General features: G+C 35.8%; 1 protein-coding gene across 1 annotated transcript in view; it reads right to left on the bottom strand.

Moving 5' to 3' along the window:
* LOC132560386 (microtubule-actin cross-linking factor 1, isoforms 1/2/3/4/5-like) overlaps positions 1-20,537 on the bottom strand; it is a 187,727-nt gene that overhangs the window by 65,379 nt on the left and 101,811 nt on the right. The window contains exons 9-30 of the mRNA XM_060225057.1: positions 18,281-18,387; positions 17,794-17,913; positions 14,725-14,820; positions 13,754-13,884; positions 13,195-13,452; positions 12,479-12,683; positions 12,079-12,207; positions 11,631-11,708; positions 11,204-11,365; positions 10,880-10,900; positions 5,650-5,754; positions 5,096-5,461; positions 4,818-4,880; positions 4,485-4,576; positions 4,027-4,141; positions 3,413-3,587; positions 2,751-2,908; positions 2,148-2,311; positions 1,584-1,722; positions 1,071-1,261; positions 789-948; positions 338-421 (exon numbers count right to left, since the gene is read on the bottom strand). Coding sequence (XP_060081040.1) covers positions 338-421; positions 789-948; positions 1,071-1,261; positions 1,584-1,722; positions 2,148-2,311; positions 2,751-2,908; positions 3,413-3,587; positions 4,027-4,141; positions 4,485-4,576; positions 4,818-4,880; positions 5,096-5,461; positions 5,650-5,754; positions 10,880-10,900; positions 11,204-11,365; positions 11,631-11,708; positions 12,079-12,207; positions 12,479-12,683; positions 13,195-13,452; positions 13,754-13,884; positions 14,725-14,820; positions 17,794-17,913; positions 18,281-18,387 — 3,119 coding nt within the window. The remainder of the gene's footprint in view (positions 1-337; positions 422-788; positions 949-1,070; positions 1,262-1,583; positions 1,723-2,147; positions 2,312-2,750; positions 2,909-3,412; positions 3,588-4,026; positions 4,142-4,484; positions 4,577-4,817; positions 4,881-5,095; positions 5,462-5,649; positions 5,755-10,879; positions 10,901-11,203; positions 11,366-11,630; positions 11,709-12,078; positions 12,208-12,478; positions 12,684-13,194; positions 13,453-13,753; positions 13,885-14,724; positions 14,821-17,793; positions 17,914-18,280; positions 18,388-20,537) is intronic.

Genomic DNA, 20,537 nt, shown 5'->3' with positions numbered 1-20,537 from the left:
AAAGACTGTTTACTACAAAAATCACTACGACAGGAAGCAGATGGTTAGTAAGGGAGGTCATCCTGACACAAACTTGTGTCACACATAGTTTTAAACATAAACAGGGAAACAGAAAAAGCGTGTTGTCAAAAAACGACAAAACAAAAATACATAAAAACAAAAAATATCAGCATATTCTAGCAATTGCAATATATTAGGGATTTGTGTCTCTTGTAAGGTAAAAACAGTTACAAAAATATATGCTAAAAATTGTTTAAAAGCCAGTAGATGCCACATTCTGCTTTAATGATCTAGGGTTGCATGTATCATACAAGTTAAATGTTTCATGAGGTCATACCTTTGCCTCACGAATATACTGGCCACCGTGTCGATTCACTGCCTCAATCTGGTGCTGTCGTTCTCCCAATCCATTGTAAATTGTCTGAAAAGATGAAATATTATTGGTGTGTACACCTCATACTTCACTCCTTATATTGGTTACTGTTTACTTACTGGATAAGTATTTTTGATTTGTTAATCATACCAAGTATAAAGTATTAATGGTACCGTACTGTTGTAGTCGTCCTTACACAAACTTCCTTTTGTTTTTATCAGTGTAAAAGTTCAGTAAGAAAACTCGCAGGATTGTTGACATCATACAAGTATATCAGTATAATGCAGAGTACCAAATAAACATTTGTAATCCTGAAATTCTGAAACTCAAATATACTTCAAATTTGATATTTTTGGTCTTAAATTTACTATTTTTCCTCTAAAATTCAGGTTCAAACTTATAGATTTTTCCTTACCATGGTGGGTTCAATCATGAGTTTGAGTTTGGGAAGTTCCTGTGTGAGTGGGGGTTGGGTATCGATGGTCAGCTGGGTGTGGTCTGCCCACTGCTGTTCCGACTTCAGACCATTGGTGTAGAGGGAAAGTAAATCTCCTGTTGTATCCATGCTCCTCAATCTACAATACAGAGCACTATGGTATTTAACAAACCAGTCACCAGAATACAGTGGTAACACAATCAAAACAAAAGGTGACATCTAAAAAACCAGGCTCATCAGCTACTTCCTGTGACAACTTACCGTTCAACAACTTGTATACAGACATTGTTCCAGCGCTGGTCAAGTTCCGCGACTTCCTTCTCTGTGCCTTCTAGGTCATAATAGCGTGCTACACCTGGTCGACACTTCTCTGTGTTGACACGTAGATTGGCAGTGTCACGCTTCAGTGAGTCCACTTTTTGTTGTTGTTGCTGCACAGATACCTGAAGATCCTGACAAGGGAGGTAAATATGTATGATCAGGGAAGGTAAATGTGGCAGGTGATTTTTGGTGACAAATTTACACAGAAGTGAACACCAAAGAAAAAACACATAAATATAAGCTGAAGTTACCTTTACATATTTACTTTCTATCCAAAACAGAATTTTTTTCCAAATGTTGTGAAAGATCTCTTTATTGATCTTAAAAATGTTTCGACCAATGACAAAGACTTGTACAGTTTCTTTTATTTTTATTTTTTTTTGGCCACCTTTATTTCTTTAACACTTCCCCCATGTCTGTCACAGCAGTGCTGTTGGTTACATGTATTGTTACCTGTAGTTCGGCCTTGTGGGTACGGAGAGATTCCGGATCAGAGGATAAACTGTCCTGAGTAATGAGAGCTATCTCATAATCAGCAACGAGTTGTCTAACGTTGTCGAGGTCCAACAACAGGGAATCAACACTCTTTAATCTGAAACATCATATTTTTTTTTTATATATTTGTATACTGTTCAGACTTGGAAGTTCAATATTACATTTTCGAACTTTAACATTTGCCCTTTGTCCTGACCATCATTATCAACCAAATACAGCACTGTCCTTCCCATACCAAAACACTTCTGTATCAACATCTATTTTCTAGTACATTAAAAACATTAGAACTTTTTGGGGGAATTCTCTATGAACACAAAACAAGTGTCTAACATTATCCATAGCAACGTATCTGACAGTTATACAGTGTTAAACACAGTTGTTTTTATAACTTGTACATTACTGTATCTTGATCAACATCAACTCCAGCCAATGTTTTTAAGTCCATTAAAAAGGTTACATCTTTCTTATTTTTCCAGACATTGTTAAATATAGATCAATTATTGGGACAAACAGTTCTCTCACCTGTCCATGTTTGATTTGGAGAGGCTCCACATTTGATCCCATTTCTGCAGTGCCGCATGATATTGTGGCTCCACCTGGTGTTGGGAGCGTACCGGGAGATTGGCAAAGGACTGTTTCATGTGCTCTACTTCAATTTCATGGCTGCTTAGTGTCCTGTCCCAGCTCTGGAAACACAACATGTCAGTAATTATCTAGGTACCTCTAAAGGACAAGGAAGAATACTTGGATGTAACAGATACAGTTCTCACTCAGCTAAGTATATAAAAACACCCTCTTACTTAACAGGTATCCGATGCCCTAGCAGAAATCCTATCTTCCTCAAGTTAAGTCTTGTAAAACGTGCTGTCTGCACAAAAAGATATCCTTCCTTCTATCCTTCCTTAATCTATATCCTACAGCAATATCATAGTGCCCTCTGTTCTTACAGATATCCTACAGACATATCATAGTGCCCTCTGTTCTTACAGATATCCTACAGACATATCATAGTGCCCTCTTCTTTAACAGATATCCTATTCTCTGCCTCTAGGGGCATATAGTAGTGGAATTTGTCCTTTTCTACTCTTACAGTACTAAGCATTCAGCTGTGACTTAATAAGTTACCTTCTGCCTCTCTACAGCATGTCGTAGTGCCCCTTTGTCTCTTGGATGCATCTCTTGTAAATGACCAGTGAGGGTCTGCTCACAACTGGACAGGTTGTGACTGACTGCATCTAGGTCCTGTGCAAACTTTTGCTCAGGTGACCTTGTCAACCTCGAATCTTTAAAACAAAATCAAATTTCCTTCTATCATTTTCCCTCAATATGATGCTCCTTAAACTTTCAATTCTTAAACAATGGTGGTTGGTTGTGTATTAATAGACACTGAAATATTCTATCAGTAAATATTTGATCTTGGCTTGGCTGTAATACTTACACAGTGGCTCAGAAATGCATGACAACACAATCAAATATCACATGGTATATGCCAGCATGATATTATGTTGATGAACAACCCTGTATCTATAGGGTCATTTTCAACAAAGTCTTAATTCAAACAAAATCCTCATTATGTAATAACTGCAATATTTTGTAACATTTCCAACTTTATGGTAGTTATACCGATAGACTAAAATTCTGCACTGAAAAAAAGATTGTTTCTTCCAAAACTTACAGGAAACAGGCAATGTATTTAGACATATACACAAAGAGTCGGAGATTTGAAGAATATTGACGTGTGGGATATTTGTACTGTTACCATGCCAACAGAGATATGCCCCTCCTACCTGATTCAGAGGCTGCTGTAGAAAGACTGTGGAATACTTTGTTACATTCTGCTAATTCTGCCTTTAGATTCCTCATGTCAGGATGAGAGTCACCAATCTCATTCATCAGTTTCTCAGCATCCTCATTCACAACCTTGAGTAGAGTTTCCCGTCCCACCGGATCAAGTTTCTGAAACTAAAATATCAAACAATTGTTTATGATATTGATCCTGTAAATTAAAATCTTTTGAGACTGAAAAAAATATAGAATACAGTTTAAATAAACATCTACTGATGTTCCTGAGTTTTAGATAAAAAATTCTCACCCTACCTGATCATCAAATAAAAATTAAATAAGAATAAATTAACCCAGGGTGAGGTTTTCACAACATAAATCAATAATTCAATCAATGTAATATTACATTCCCTCAGGAGCTGCCTTTAAGATGCTAAATACAAGTTCTAAGCTTATCACTTCCCTACTTTATATGTACAAAAACTGTGTCAGATTTTTTTTTAATTATTATTCAGCAAGAATTTTTTGTACAGAAATTCTGAACAGTGTATCACCCCAGCAACATCCACTATGTAATAGATCCATGAGAAATATCACTTTATATTTCATCCATACTGACCTGTTTTAAATCCCAGCCTTTGATGACATGTATTGTTGCAGTAACCATATTATGTCTGCTGGAGCGCTGTCTCATCTTCCACAGACTACGAAGGTGTTCCATTTTCACTTTTAACCTGAAAGACACCAATGAAGTGTTTAGGTCCGACTCCATAGTTTTTCCATAATTTGTATCAACTTTATGTTGCCCGTTCATTTACAATCTTAGTCACTAATTTAGGGAGGATATTACCCTTCAAGATCAATATGTTCAAAGCTTTAATTGCTTATAATGTCAAGACTTTGAAACTTTGCTATGTATCTACTGTCTCAACACTTAAATAACCTCATTACCAGATAAACATATATCTGTATATAGAGACAAGTTATTACACAAAAAGGATTGGTCTTCAGTACAGTTATGCAGTGAATAGAAAGAAAAGCAAAACCTGATCATTGCTAGGAAGGGAGGTAACTCACCTTTCCGCACATTCTATGGCCTCCTGATTTGGGGGAGGAATCAGGAAGCACACAGAAGGTACCAAGTCTTCTTTACCTGAGTGGGTTCTCACCTGAACAGGTAAAAAAATCAATATTACTACTTATAATAACAATAAAGTTAGAACTATCAAACTGTGCTACTTTAAGAAACAAATCTGAACCATCCAAAACAAAGACTAATGCAAAATTGTTGATTATGCAAAAAAATCAAAGCATCTCAAAATAACAGCATTTGAATTTCAATATCAATAAGTTCCTTATTTTATCAAATTTTTTATCCACATTTCTTTATCAATTTTCCTGACAACTTACCCTCCATCTTGTTCTCTGGGATGTGTCAAGTAACATACATTCTTGTCCTTTCTGTAGAACCAGCTGGAAAAAGAGTAACAAATGAATTATGAAATTTCTGACTACGGACATCAACGACCTACTTTAATTTTGATTCTGCAACCACATCTTTATTGAAGGTATTCAGCTTCTATAATTAATTCTTTTATAAGCGTGACTCACAAACTAAACTGAAAGATATATATTGAAATGGACATACTCATTCTGAAAATCGTATTTCTATATTCAGCCCAACCTACCTCTGGCTGTCTGTAAGTACACAAGCACTTAACACGACATGGAGACTGTATCACTTCTCCGCGTTTTTTCAATGGCACTATTTCGTAACTGAGTTGCACTAGTGTCCCTATCTGTTTTTCTATGTCAGATATTTGTTCCTGCATGGCTCGCAGCTCTTGAACACGTTTCTTTGCCTCCTCCACGTCCAGACTTTCCTGATTGTACCGCGTCTGGAGGAGATCGGAATGCTGGGATAGCTCTGCCTCGCACTGCTGGCAGCCTTCGTAAAACTGATGGTATGCTGTGAGATGTTTGACATGTGATTCCAGACATAGGGTGAGTTGTAACAACCATGACCACGTCGACTGCATCGTCTCCATGTATGCCTAAAGAGTATATGTGACACATATAAAATTAATTGTTACAGTTGACCTTGAACTTATACAACACACAAATATTTTCTTTTTGGCAGTAAAATAAAAATCCTTATCATTCAGTTACAATTGAAGACTTTGATCAAGTCATTTAAAATGATTATGTCTTTTTATCCAATGGTAAAACTTAACAGGCTTGCCTTAATTGTTTCAGCAGCTGGATGTCGGTCCAGGACCATGGCTGAGCCTCGTTCCTGTATGGAATTAAACTGGCCCTCCCGAACCTCGAGGTCATGCAGTAGGCTCTGTAACAAAGTCAGATAGAGGTGAAATATATGCAGAAAGGGTCAAGAAGAGGTCATATACAGGTTATTAGAAAAAATGTATCTTCAATTATCAGCCAAAATCACATTTGCTGCTTGTGATGGTTTTGCATACAAATGAATCAAAGACAAAAGTCAATAAATGAATTAAGATTGAATTTGACCTCTGTCTTGGTGACCTTGACTTCTTACCCAACAACATTGATCTGTTAAGTCAAGCAATTTCTAATTTGATTTTGATCAATTTTGTGATATATTGTCGTACAAATTATTAACAAGTTAAAAATGTTACCTTGACCTTTCATCCCTGACCTTGATCATGTATTTGGTCTACTTTGGTTTATGATGTCATTAGAAAATATCTTAAGTTTAAGTTTGAATTTAACCCCTGACTAGGTGACCTTGATCACTAGTCAGATGACTCTCATTTGATTTCTGCAACTTTACTGCATAGTGTCAAAATATACTGAATTTTTTGCACTGATCTGACCTTCACACTGACCTGACCTTTGCACTGATCTGACCTTTAATATTGATCTGCATTGCACACCACCTACAGGTGTCTTTTTAGGAGTCATCAATAAATCTTTAACAATCAAAATATTATGGGTGATACAAGAGTATATTAGAGAAGCCATATTTATACCAGAGGTCAAACATGAAATACAGATCTTACAAACATGATATAATGGTCAGAGATCTTATGAAGGTCAAAATATTATCGTAATAAGGTCAAACAGAGGTATTATCAAGGTCAAACAATGATCATTTAGAGGTCAAACATGGACTTCAAAGTTGTCAAAAATAGCAATATCCACAAAATAAACATTTGATCTAATTAATACTTGTAACCATTAAGTAAACAATAAACACATAACAACAAATAAAAGGAAACAAAAACAAAAGGATACATAACAAAGAGGAGTGTAAGGAATCGGACCTAAAAGTTTTACAGGTATTAAATCCAACAAACAACAAACATTCAAAGGCTACTAGAGAAATTTACTGAAAAGCGATTTTGGTTATTGTTGTCTATACTAAACCCTCACTAAACCAGGCTGACCAAAATTGACAATATATTTACTGTTACCCAGGTATGTACTGGACTCTCACTAAACCAGACTGACCAAAATTGACAAAATATGTACTGTTACCCAGGTCTGTACTGGACTCTCACAAAACCAGACTGACCAAATTGACAATATATGTACTGTTACCCAGGTCTGTACTGGACTCTCACTAAACCAGACTGACCAAAATTGACAAAATATGTACTGTTACCCAGGTCTGTACTGGACTCTCACTAAACCAGACTGACCAAAATTGACAAAATATGTACTGTTACCCAAGTCTGTACTGGACTCTCACTAAACCAGACTGACCAAAATTGACAAAATATGTACTGTTACCCAGGTCTGTACTGGACTCTCACTAAACCAGACTGACCAAAATTGACAAAATATGTACTGTTACCCAGGTCTCACTAAACCAGACTGACCAAAATTGACAAAATATGTACTGTTACCCAGGTCTGTACTGGACTCTCACTAAACCAGACCAAAATTGACAAAATATGTACTGTCTCTCTCACTAAACCAGACTGACCAAAATTGACAAAATATGTACTGTTACCCAGGTCTGTACTGGACTCTCACTAAACCAGACTGACCAAAATTGACAAAATATGTACTGTTACCCAGGTCTGTACTGGACTCTCACTAAACCAGACTGACCAAAATTGACAAAATATGTACTGTTACCCAGGTCTGTACTGGACTCTCACTAAACCAGACTGACCAAAATTGACAAAATATGTACTGTTACCCAGGTCTGTACTGGACTCTCACTAAACCAGACTGACCAAAATTGACAAAATATGTACTGTTACCCAGGTCTGTACTGGACTCTCACTAAACCAGACTGACCAAAATTGACAAAATATGTACTGTTACCCAGGTCTGTACTGGACTCTCACTAAACCAGACTGACCAAAATTGACAAAATATGTACTGTTACCCAGGTCTGTACTGGACTCTCACTAAACCAGACTGACCAAAATTGACAAAATATGTACTGTTACCCAGGTCTGTACTGGACTCTCACTAAACCAGACTGACCAAAATTGACAAAATATGTACTGTTACCCAGGTCTGTACTGGACTCTCACTAAACCAGACTGACCAAAATTGACAATATATAAATGGAAAGACTTAACTTTGAGCACTTCACATAGTTTAGAAAAGCTGAGATCTAACTGTAAATTGAATTTACTTTCCCAGTTCATGGTACCGTAATTGACCTATCTTTGGATGACTCTGGATGTTGGAAGTTAAGCAATATAAAATCATTTAGTTCTTTAATCAATAACCCATATCACACAAGCTCTCTAAGAACCTTGAAACAAATGTAACATGCTGTGGAAGGGAAGGACTAAACAAAAGATATAATTGGCTTCCAGTCTGTCTTCAAACCCTGCTACTGTTTAATGATGGGTAGGTGGAATTCCGACAACCCTTATAATTTCCAGGCTATATGATATCTTTTTTTTTACCTTAAGGAGTTTGTAATCATCATCAACATCGTATGAATAACGCCGCTTGAAATCAGAACAACATGCAGTGTAAATGGATTAATATCTACATTCAGTATGGCATTGTAACACATGCATAACATGATGAGGAGCAAGGTTTTCACAGGTGTGGAAGTTGTTAGAACTTTAAACCATGTACATGAAAGTGCCTATAACTCAATGCTGTGATTTTTTTAACAATAAATAGGTGATCCCTGTGAGATCCCTGTGAGATCATTGTGCCGATCACTTGTATTCCCACAGAAAGGAAATAATTTGCCATCGTTATTCCAAGACCTGTCAAACGTTTACACGGAAAGGGATGATGATGAACTTTATCTTCTTAAGATTGCCCCTTTACCTACAGCAATTGAATGCTGGAAGTCACATCCTACAATACTGCTCCATAACATTGCCCCTTAACCTTCAGGAAGTCACATCCTACAATACTACACCATAACATTGCCCCTTAACCTTCAGGAAGTCACATCCTACAATACTGCACCATAACATTGCCCCTTAACCTTCAGGAAGTCACATCCTACAATACTGCACCATAACATTGCCCCTTAGCCTTCAGGAAGTCACATCCTACAATACTGCACCATAACATTGCCCCTTAACCTTCAGGAAGTCACATCCTACAATACTGCACCATAACATTGCCCCTTAACCTTCAGGAAGTCACATCCTACAATACTGTACCATAACATTGCCCCTTAACCTTCAGTAAGTCACATCCTACAATACTGCACCATAACATTGCCCCTTAACCTTCAGGAAGTCACATCCTACAATACTGTACCATAACATTGCCCCTTAACCTTCAGTAAGTCACATCCTACAATACTGCACCATAACATTGCCCCTTAACCTTCAGGAAGTCATATCCTACAATACTGCACCATAACATTGCCCCTTAACCTTCAGGAAGTCACATCCTACAATACTGTACCATAACATTGCCCCTTAGCCTTCAGGAAGTTACATCCTACAATACTACACCATAACATCGCCCCTTAGCCTTCAGGAAGTCACATCCTACAATACTGTACCATAACATTGCCCCTTAACCTTCAGGAAGTCACATCCTACAATACAGCACCATAACATTGCCCCTTAACCTTCAGGAAGTCATATCCTACAATACAGCACCATAACATTGCCCCTTAACCTTCAGGAAGTCACATCCTACAATACTACACCATAACATCGCCCCTTAGCCTTCAGGAAGTCACATCCTACAATACAGCACCATAACATTGCCCCTTAAACTTCAGGAGGTCACATCCTACAATACTGCACCATAACATTGCCCCTTAGCCTTCAGGAAGTCACATCCTACAATACTACACCATAACATTGCCCCTTAACCTTCAGGAAGTCATATCCGTCAATAATGTCTCAATATTTGGTCAAAGCAAAATATTAAATATGGCATTAACTTAGAGGGACTTGAGCATCCAATCAAACCCAAAATGTAGCATGAATTCTACATCATGTACTTAACATTAACAGAAAAATTCACAAATTTTCAGAAGTTATCAACAAATAAAAGAACTTTAAGGGACGTAATATTAGGGCTTGCACAACTGGATCACTGGCCCAAAAGTTTCTGAAAGTCTCCCAAAGCTTTTTTTGAGAAATTGTGGTAATAATCTTGCCATGCCACTTGAGACCATAATACCTTACAATCAGGCCCAAAATGTAGATATTAAAGGAGAGACTGACTGATCAACTGAGATGTCATCATACAAAAATAGATCGTGATGTCATGACACAAAAATAGATTGTGATGTCATGATGCTAACAAAGCAGTGCCAAAATTCAAATGTATGAATAATCTTAAAGCCTCGTCATACACAGATATAATATCTATAAACATCAGTGATTATATGATGCATGACAAACACAACATTGTAGACAAAACACGGACAATACACAGACGTACAGTTCATATGCAACATAGACAGTAAAGAAACATACAAAAACATATGCGATATAAATGGGTACAAGTCAATTTAGCTCAAGTCTCCCTTCCAACATTCCTGAATGGATATTACAAGCTTGGAACCACTTGTATCATGACAATATCACAATGCAGATTTTCTTTTCAACCAAGTGAATATACTGCATTCCTTTGTTTAACTATTGCAATTGTGGTTCTTATCTTGAAATATCAGCTTTTAAAATCATCGTGTCGTATAAACGAAAAATATTCTTCAAATACTCATTTTTTAATGTTTTACCAACATTTTGATTACATAACTTGAGAATACTGATTCTCATAGTGTTTTAAATACAGTTAACAGAATATATGAAATTGTTACAGAATTTTCCCAATGTCTGCAATCGTCTCTAATGCATCTGAAATATTGTTATTTTAATTAGACACAATATAGGAATGTTGATGAGGGTTAAGTTTGGCAGAAGCTGGACTACTGTTTTCAGTAGTAATGTGATACGTAAAAATAAAACTATAAAATTTATAACACATGGCAAAACTTAAAAAAAATAATGATGAAATGTTATTCAAACCTGGTGGTAAGGGAATCTAGCCTGGAAATGAAAAGTGTGCACATTTTCAATACTCAAGAAGCTAAATGATATGCTTAGAATCAAATTCCAGCAACATACTGAGACAGCTAAGGTCAGCTCAAGGACACAATAAAGTGTCTGTGGTCATGGCAACTTTTAACAGCAAGTTTTACAACAAAACAAATATTCACACAGAACAGCAACATTCAAATCAAACATTAAAGTGACTCTGATTACATAAAACATAAAATCTGAGTAACTGATGATAAACAATAAATAGCCAATTAAGAAGACATATGGCTTTTTTTCTCTCTCTCAAGTTACCTTGTAAGACTCGGATGTATGTTGTACATCCATATTTGGTGAGCTCCAGTCGCGCTCTATTTCTGCCTCCTCCTTATCGTTGAGCCACAGAAGTTCTGCCATGGCCAGGTTGAGAAATTCGTGAAATGTCTCTAGACACTTCATACGTCGTAAAGTTGTGTTCTGCAATATCAAGATTGAAACTGGTACTCATAAACGCAATATCATATCAGGTGTTTTACTTATATATTCAGTTTATCATCTCCATAGTGAATGAACAGAATGATAATCATGACAAAATTGTGGTCAGAGACAACACATGCTGTGGTCATTTCACTGTGGGGACCTAAACATTTACTGACAGTAAAGGATAAGCCTGCTTCTGGTTAAAACACAATACAATTGTTAAAAGTGGAGAGTAGACCAACTCTGACAGTACAATACTCACTGTTAGCAGAGAGTAAGCCACCTCTACTTTTGAAAGACTCTCGGTGTACAAGTTCCGTTCCTCTGTCGACAGAGCCCTCTGAAAGCAGAATAGGGAATAAAACATTGCACTTATTCATATCAACATACCAACCTCCCAATTTTATCAAACAAGAGCTATGAGGCATTCTGAACAGTCAAAAAAAATATTTCTTTATACATTTCAATAGTATGCTGAAACGGGTCAGACTGAACATCATGGGGACCAAATATTATCTTGATTGGACTGAATTAAAAATGATGATTCAATTTGAAAAGGTTCCAGACAGATGAAGGGTTGATTTTAAACAAGTTATATAAACCAGGAGGTAATTTTCCCTTGGCTTAGATAACTTTTGTGTTCAATAAACTTCACAAATAGTTGAAATTCCATAAAGAGGTCTAAAAAGATGCAATTTTTTTTGTCTTACCCCATCTGCAATACATTTGTCTATTTCAGATCGGAAGCTCATTATCTGTTGGTGCTCCATCTGGTGGACATCCAGATTAATCTGTATCGTTTGGATGTCACTTCCATACTCTCCTGCTTCTATAGCTTCCTACAAACAGGCCAATCAGAAGTAGTGTCTTAAACCAATCAACCAATCGTAAATAATGTACCTAAGTAATCAACAGCAAAAGTTATCAAGATTAACAGCCAATAAGATGTAGTGTTACTAAATGTGCATCCACCCAAACGTCTAAATGAAAGAAAGACACAAAAATACACATCCAATATTATCAACCAAATTTTATAATAATAAACTGAACTTTTAACACACCAGCAATGATCCACCTGTTGGTGTGAACATCTGTATGAATCATTCGTACCTGTTTGGCCTCTATCCAGGCGAGACACTCCTGTACATGTTGGAAGGCAGGATTGGTCTCAATAAGACGTACTTCTTTGACAACTTCCTTTCGACGTGTCACAGTGATACCTTCCTCAATATAAGATTTGGACATGAGTTTCTGAATCACATCTCCAAATAATTTTGTTCTCAGCTGGGAGGTTCTGGACTGTATCATAGACACCCTGAAAAATTATCAAGTATGATTTAAAAATAAAACTGTTCATAATTACTTTGCTGGTGTTTTTTCAAAACTTCCAGCCCAAACCAAAGAAATTAAGAACCACACAGTGTTTCATTTCATGAGCAGTCTGACAAAAAGAAGAAAAGTTTCACAAAACACAGATTAACCAACTCTTGATGGATACCAAATAAGAGCTACACACAAGGTCTGACCAAACAAGGAGCTGAAGTGTAACTAAATGTGTAGAACTAAATATAGAACAAAAGTCACTGAAGCAGAAAATTCAGGTTCCAGTGACCTATATCTGAGGTCAGTGATATAGAACATCTAAAAAAGTAATCATAAACTTGACATTAAAGTCTAAATATAACACTGGACTACCAGTGGTAAAAGGAAAACTGGAACACTCCATCTACAATGTCTAGGCAAAATGGTAACAACATGTGACACTGTAGATAAATGTCAGTCTATTATTGTAACTATCCTTCCTGGTAATATTCTGATTGTGTTACCTTTTATAAAGCTGATCTGCAGTAGGAAACCGACCATCCTGAAGGGCTTGTACATCCCGAAACAAACTTCGTGCCGTCTCTTCTAAGTTTTTTAAAGCTCTGTCTAATGCATCACAGTTGCGCTTAGCTTCTAGAGGGTGTAGGAGTTCCACGCGACCTTGTTCATCACCGATCCTTCGACCAAGGTCATCAAGGTTGTCTTCTGAGTGTTTAGCCTCTCGATGGATCTTTTCTGCAAGTCTCTGTAACCTTTCTAGCCTGAAAACAGATCACATACCATTATATTTTATTGTGCAAGTTCATCCAAATTCTCACTCTCAACAAAGTATTTTTTTTAGATATACATAGTCGGAAATGGAAATTTATCTTGAATTCCATATTTTTTAAAATTCCCTGCACATTTTATAAGCATGTACATACCTATATATAGAATTTAGTAAGAAATAAGATGGAACAGCCCATTATGAACAAACCAATGTTTGTGTAAGCACACCATTTGAACAAATATATATAACAAGAAGTTATAATGACAGTGCAGACATAACAAGCTATTCTGTACCTGACAACCTCTGCCTGTATGCTGTTGTCACGCTCCTGGTTAGCCAATGAGAATCTATTCCACATTGATGTGATGCTATCTGGCTGAAGGTCATCTGGAAAGGCTAGTTGTGAACTGCCAGATCCAAAACCCTGCAACATCAAGACAATTGGTAACCAATTACAAATGAAACATGTTAATAATGTACACTATGTGGTTTGGATTTATTTGAATAAATCTAAATAAAAATAACTGACAAATTCCCATTATCTTATCAGGAAATGGTGTATGTAAGCATCCTTTAAATATGCATAACCTTTCACCCCATAACTTTATTGGGATATCAAATTTGACATACATGAATTTTTAAAAAAAATTCAAAAGTGTTTGTAAAAAAGTTTCTTAATCAAAAAGGGGTAAAGTGTAACCTCTGACCTTTTAATCTTGAAAGATGACCACAAAAATCTATGAATGTACGGAACTTGATACTTTGAGATGATGGTAAATATGACCTCAATTTTTTTAATGCTTTCCATAACATGTAAGTTATATAATAATAGATTAATGATGCCTAGCAGATACCAAGTTAAATATCAAGAGATTGATGAAGCAAATAGCAGTCAGATACATAAGTTATATATTAATGGATTCATGTGTTAAGATGTCCGATATACAAGTTATATATTAATGGATTTGTGTAATGAGATGTCAGATTGATGTACTAAGGGACATTACACCCACTCTATTAACTGAAGAATACTATTTATAACAAATGATGAATGAGACCTCCTTAATGTATTATATTCAATACAAACATGGTCAAATATGATATTTATCAACGAATGATGAGCTAAAATGTCTTGGTCACACAGACCAGATTTTAAAAAACAAACTTCATATCAAACATTAGCACTATAATAGATTTATATATATATGTCAACCTAACTGTATATCTACAGGTAGAATACCTAAACTTTTTACAAATCACTTACCTGTATTTCTTCAAAAAGCCTGTATAATTTCTGTCTCATTTCCAACCGAGGGGGGACATCTTCAATTCTAAACCTATTTGAATCAGCTAGGAGAGTCTGTCAATGAACACAACATAACGATATAAAAGAACATCATTACAAGCAAACAGCAATTTATCAACATATTGAATCACATCATCCTTAATGGCAACTGACAAGCTGACAATTCTTATTTCAACATCAATTTACAAATATCAATTTTCACAATTTATTTCCTGGCTAAAGTGTACATATTTGTGCAAATGACAGCATTCCACATTCAGAATATTATTATCATGAAAAATAAATGATTTATTAAATATTTTCAAGTTCAGTTTTGAACAAATGAGTAATCAAGTATACTGTATTTTAACAGTACTGTATGATACGTCATATTTGATTACAGTATTTTGTAAGGCTTATTGATGGTTCATAAACTTTCATTTCTACAAGACTTGTGGGGAAGGTTCTTTTATATAAGTGTGAGGGGAACACAAACTATCATTTCTACAAGACTTGTGGGGAAGGTTCTTTTATATAAGTGTGAGGGGAACACAAACTATCATTTCTACAAGACTTGTGGGGAGGGTTCTTTTATATAAGTGTGAGGGGAACACAAACTATCATTTCTACAAGACTTGTGGGGAAGGTTCTTTTATATAAGTGTGAGGGGAACACAAACTATCATTTCTACAAGACTTGTGGGGAAGGTTCTTTTATATAAGTGTGAGGGGAACACAAACTATCATTTCTACAAGACTTGTGGGGAAGGTTCTTTTATATAAGTGTGAGGGGAACACAAACTATCATTTCTACAAGACTTGTGGGGAAGGTTCTTTTATATAAGTGTGAGGGGAACACAAACTATCATTTCTACAAGACTTGTGGGGAACACATAAGTGTGAGGGGAACACAAACTATCATTTCTACAAGACTTGTGGGGAAGGTTCTTTTATATAAGTGTGAGGGGAACACAAACTATCATTTCTACAAGACTTGTGGGGAAGGTTCTTTTATATAAGTGTGAGGGGAACACAAACTATCATTTCTACAAGACTTGTGGGGAGGGTTCTTTTATATAAGTAGGAGGGGAACACAAACTATCATTTCTACAAGACTTGTGGGGAAGGTTCTTTTATATAAGTGTGAGGGGAACACAAACTAATCATTTCTACAAGACTTGTGGGGAGGGTTCTTTTATATAAGTGTGAGGGGAACACAAACTAATCATTTCTACAAGACTTGTGGGGAGGGTTCTTTTATATAAGTGTGAGGGGAACATTTACAAACTTTCATTACTATTAGACTTGTGGGGAAGCTATGCTCTTGTAATATACAAAACTTTACTTCTATCAGAATTGTAGGGAATTTATACTAACCATGTCCAAAAGTATTGTGGGGAGCTACAATCTTGTTACATACAAACCTTTATTTCTACAAAGTTGTGGGGAGCTACAATCTTGTTACATACAAACCTTTATTTCTACAAAGTTGTGGGGAGCTACAATCTTGTTACATACAAACCTTTATTTCTACAAAGTTGTGGGGAGCTACAATCTTGTTACATACAAACCTTTATTTCTACAAAGTTGTGGGGAGCTACAATCTTGTTACATACAAACCTTTATTTCTACAAAGTTGTGGGGAGCTACAATCTTGTTACATACAAACCTTTATTTCTACAAAGTTGTGGGGAGCTACAATCTTGTTACATACAAACCTTTATTTCTACAAAGTTGTGGGGAGCTACAATCTTGTTACATACAAACCTTTATTTCTACAAAGTTGTGGGGAGCTACAATCTTGTTACATACAAACCTTTATTTCTACAAAGTTGTGGGGAGCTACAATCTTGTTACATACAAACCTTTATTTCTACAAAGTTGTGGGGAGCTACAATCTTGTTACATACAAACCTTTATTTCTACAAAGTTGTGGGGAGCTACAATCTTGTTACATACAAACCTTTATTTCTACAAAGTTGTGGGGAGCTACAATCTTGTTACATACAAACCTTTATTTCTACAAAGTTGTGGGGAGCTACAATCTTGTTACATACAAACCTTTATTTCTACAAAGTTGTGGGGAGCTACAATCTTGTTACATACAAACCTTTATTTCTACAAAGTTGTGGGGAGCTACAATCTTGTTACATACAAACCTTTATTTCTACAAAGTTGTGGGGAGCTACAATCTTGTTACATACAAACCTTTATTTCTACAAAGTTGTGGGGAGCTACAATCTTGTTACATACAAACCTTTATTTCTACAAAGTTGTGGGGAGCTACAATATTGTTACATACAAACCTTTATTTCTACAAAGTTGTGGGGAGCTACAATCTTGTTACATACAAACCTTTATTTCTACAAAGTTGTGGGGAGCTACAATCTTGTTACATACAAACCTTTATTTCTACAAAGTTGTGGGGAGCTACAATCTTGTTACATACAAACCTTTATTTCTACAAAGTTGTGGGGAGCTACAATCTTGTTACATACAAACCTTTATTTCTACAAAGTTGTGGGGAGCTACAATCTTGTTACATACAAACCTTTATTTCTACAAAGTTGTGGGGAGCTACAATCTTGTTACATACAAACCTTTATTTCTACAAAGTTGTGGGGAGCTACAATCTTGTTACATACAAACCTTTATTTCTACAAAGTTGTGGGGAGCTACAATCTTGTTACATACAAACCTTTATTTCTACAAAGTTGTGGGGAGCTACAATCTTGTTACCCCTAAAAAGGCTTCATTTCTAGAAGCTTTGTGGGGGGCTACAATCTTGTTAGATACAAACCTTCATTTCTACAAAGTTGTGGGGAGCTACAATCTTGTTACATACAAACCTTTATTTCTACAAAGTTGTGGGGAGCTACAATCTTGTTACCCCTAAAAAGGCTTCATTTCTAGAAGCTTTGTGGGGGGCTACAATCTTGTTAGATACAAACCTTCATTTCTATAAGCATTGTTGGAGCTACAATCTTGTTAGATACAAACCTTCATTTCTATAAGCATTGTTGGAGCTACAATCTTGTTAGATACAAACCTTCATTTCTATAAGGGTTGTTGGGAAGCTTCGCTCCTGTAACATGGCTGTAGCATCATGAAGCCAAGTGAGTAATGAAGTGGCCAGTTCCCGGTATTCATCAACTTTTAATTGTCGCTCCTACAAAGTACAGAATTAGTTTAGCACCACATAGCAATTACAGATACTTCATCTGTAATAATTCTGTCTCTTTATACCATCAGTCAGAATACAGAATCAGACTAGCTTCTTGTTTACATCTCTAATGTCATTATTACTGATAGACCAATCGATACCACTGCAAAGTACGAGCCAGAATTTTAGCCAATTTTTTACCTTTTTAACATATTATATTGACTTTTTTTCAATGAAAATGAAGAGTCATTAGGAAATGTATCATTAATTTAAGGTCATTCAATGGTCAAAAATTTAAAATCACTACATCATACTGAAAAACCATTATGAGTATGAACTTCTAACTTTGTCATCAGTTAATAAAAAATCTTACATTATCTCGAAGTGTTTGCTCTACACTGGGGCATTCTGGGAAGACATCGTAGAGTGAGGAAACGTAAGTTATCACAGATTTTTCATCAGGCTCCGCTACATCAACATCTACAAAAAAGACCAGCATATTCTGTGATAAAAATTTTTTCCAAGTAAAGAACACAATTCAAATGTGAATAAAGACCTGGAGCTTTTTCCCCTATCTGAGAGTCCTATAGCCTTCCTTTACTGAAAACTTCTTACCCCCATATAAAAACTGTAAAGTCCTATGACTTTCCTAATGTCTAAAACATCACACTCTCTAATACTGAAGGTTTCGTTGACCCTCCCTTGCCTGAAACTTTGACACCACCCCACCCACCCACGCACCCCTCACCCCCACCCCTTAAAAACAAATACTGGAAGCTTCGTGTGACCCCTCCCTCTCCCCTGTCTCAGAATCTCCACTGGTCATCATTATTATTGACAGAAAGGGAAGAGAGGTAGTTCTTAACTGTAAGTGGACAGATTACTCTGAAGGATATTGCTTTATATGATCGAGTGTTTCTGCTTGCAGATCATTAAATGTATGCAACAACAGACACAAGAAAATGTCCATTCCTAACACGAAGGGCAGTTGTAAAATAGAATATTCTTTCTTTCTTCCACATTCAAAAGAAACTATTAAACAAAATTACTTTAATTACAAGCTGAACTAAAACTCTACTGTAATACCCTCACTACCGTGACAAAGTGTTTGAATTCTAAGACACAAAGCAGTCCATATCTTTACACTATTCAGTGTGTCCTCTACCCCTATACAAACAGACAAGTTGTTCCTAGTATAAGCCTCAGTTTAGGTAGTCTTAAACTTTGTGATATCATCCCAAAGTGTTTCCCACACAATGGCTAACCTAGTTTCCAAATTCTAAACGGGAAAACTGGTTTTTGATGAGCTGAATGACACAGCAAGTGGAATACAAATGACACAAATACAAACTATCTATACAGAATTTATCAGTTTAATGCTCAAAGACAAAAAAATTTTCGAATGATTTTTCTGTGTGATTTTCAGCAATTTCAATTTTCAATAATCATTTTAAAATACAAAATACAAGATTTCTACCTTATGTTATTTTGATATACCAGGTAGAAATTTAAAAGATCACTTTTAAATGAAACATAATATTGAACCTTATATATGTTCCAGATTTGTAGTATCCTATATGCTGGTAGTGTACACCTGTGAGATTTTTGTATCTGATTAAGTATCCTTAAGACCTCGGGTGTCAATTTCACTTGTTTCCTTTTTTTAATAGGAGATAAACAAACTACTGTTTTTTTATCAAACAGTCACCTTATTGTCAGTTTTTGTAGTCCATTAACCATACCTGTCTAAATTTCACCTGTTAACGACTTATCTACTAGTTTTACTATGTGCTTCGCCTGTGTGTTTTACGAGGGGCCAATGATAGCTACCTATCAAAAAGTATCAAGTTGCTACTCCATGTGATTTATGTAAAGTACTTAAAACCTAAATAGTGGTCACTACACCTTTCACTATAAAAACTATATCAGATAGCCCACACCCAAACAGTCACTGGTCAGATACCAGTGGGTCATTGTCAAATGGAAATTCAAATTTTCGCCCATAAAATCTGTGAATGATTTGCCATGAAATTTTGGAGAAGTCCTGGAGAGTTACTTACTGTCATGTAGATGGTCCTCTTAGAAGCTATCAGGACATGACAGTGACAGTATTTGTGAAACATTATCAGCAAAGTATTTTCATATCAAAATACATGAATATTTTATATGACTAAATACAAGTAACCATAAAGTCTCTCACACAAGGGTTACAACCATAGGCCACACAGACATATTCTCATGCATAGCTGTATACGTTTTACGACTTTAGAAAAGAGCATCAATATTTCATGTCAGATAGATAGCGGTTGTGTATACAAAGTGTCATATCATTTCGGAATACATATTTCTAAAAACCAACTGTAAAATTTTCCCAAAGAATTTATTTATCATGATAATACAGTGTACACTCCTTCCAAAGTTAATGAGAAATGTTTGTTAAATGGCTAATATTATTTCTTGTTGAATAACTTGATTCTTTATTGTAAAGTTTCTCTGTACGGTTCATTACCAAAAACTTGAAGCAAAAAAAAAAAGTTTTTCACATAATTTTATGTATGGATTCCTCATTGAATTTTATTTCTAAGGTGTAATTTTTTTTGCAGTTTTATTCTGTCCTCCAATACAGCTGA

The sequence above is a fragment of the Ylistrum balloti genome, unplaced genomic scaffold (genome assembly GCF_031769215.1).
Source record: "Ylistrum balloti isolate Yb309-2 unplaced genomic scaffold, AGI_CSIRO_Ybal_v1 Utg369668, whole genome shotgun sequence".
Taxonomy (NCBI): Eukaryota; Metazoa; Mollusca; class Bivalvia; order Pectinida; family Pectinidae; genus Ylistrum; species Ylistrum balloti.
The sequence above is the reverse complement of the archived record's forward strand: the minus strand, read 5'-3'. Positions and strand labels throughout refer to the sequence as shown.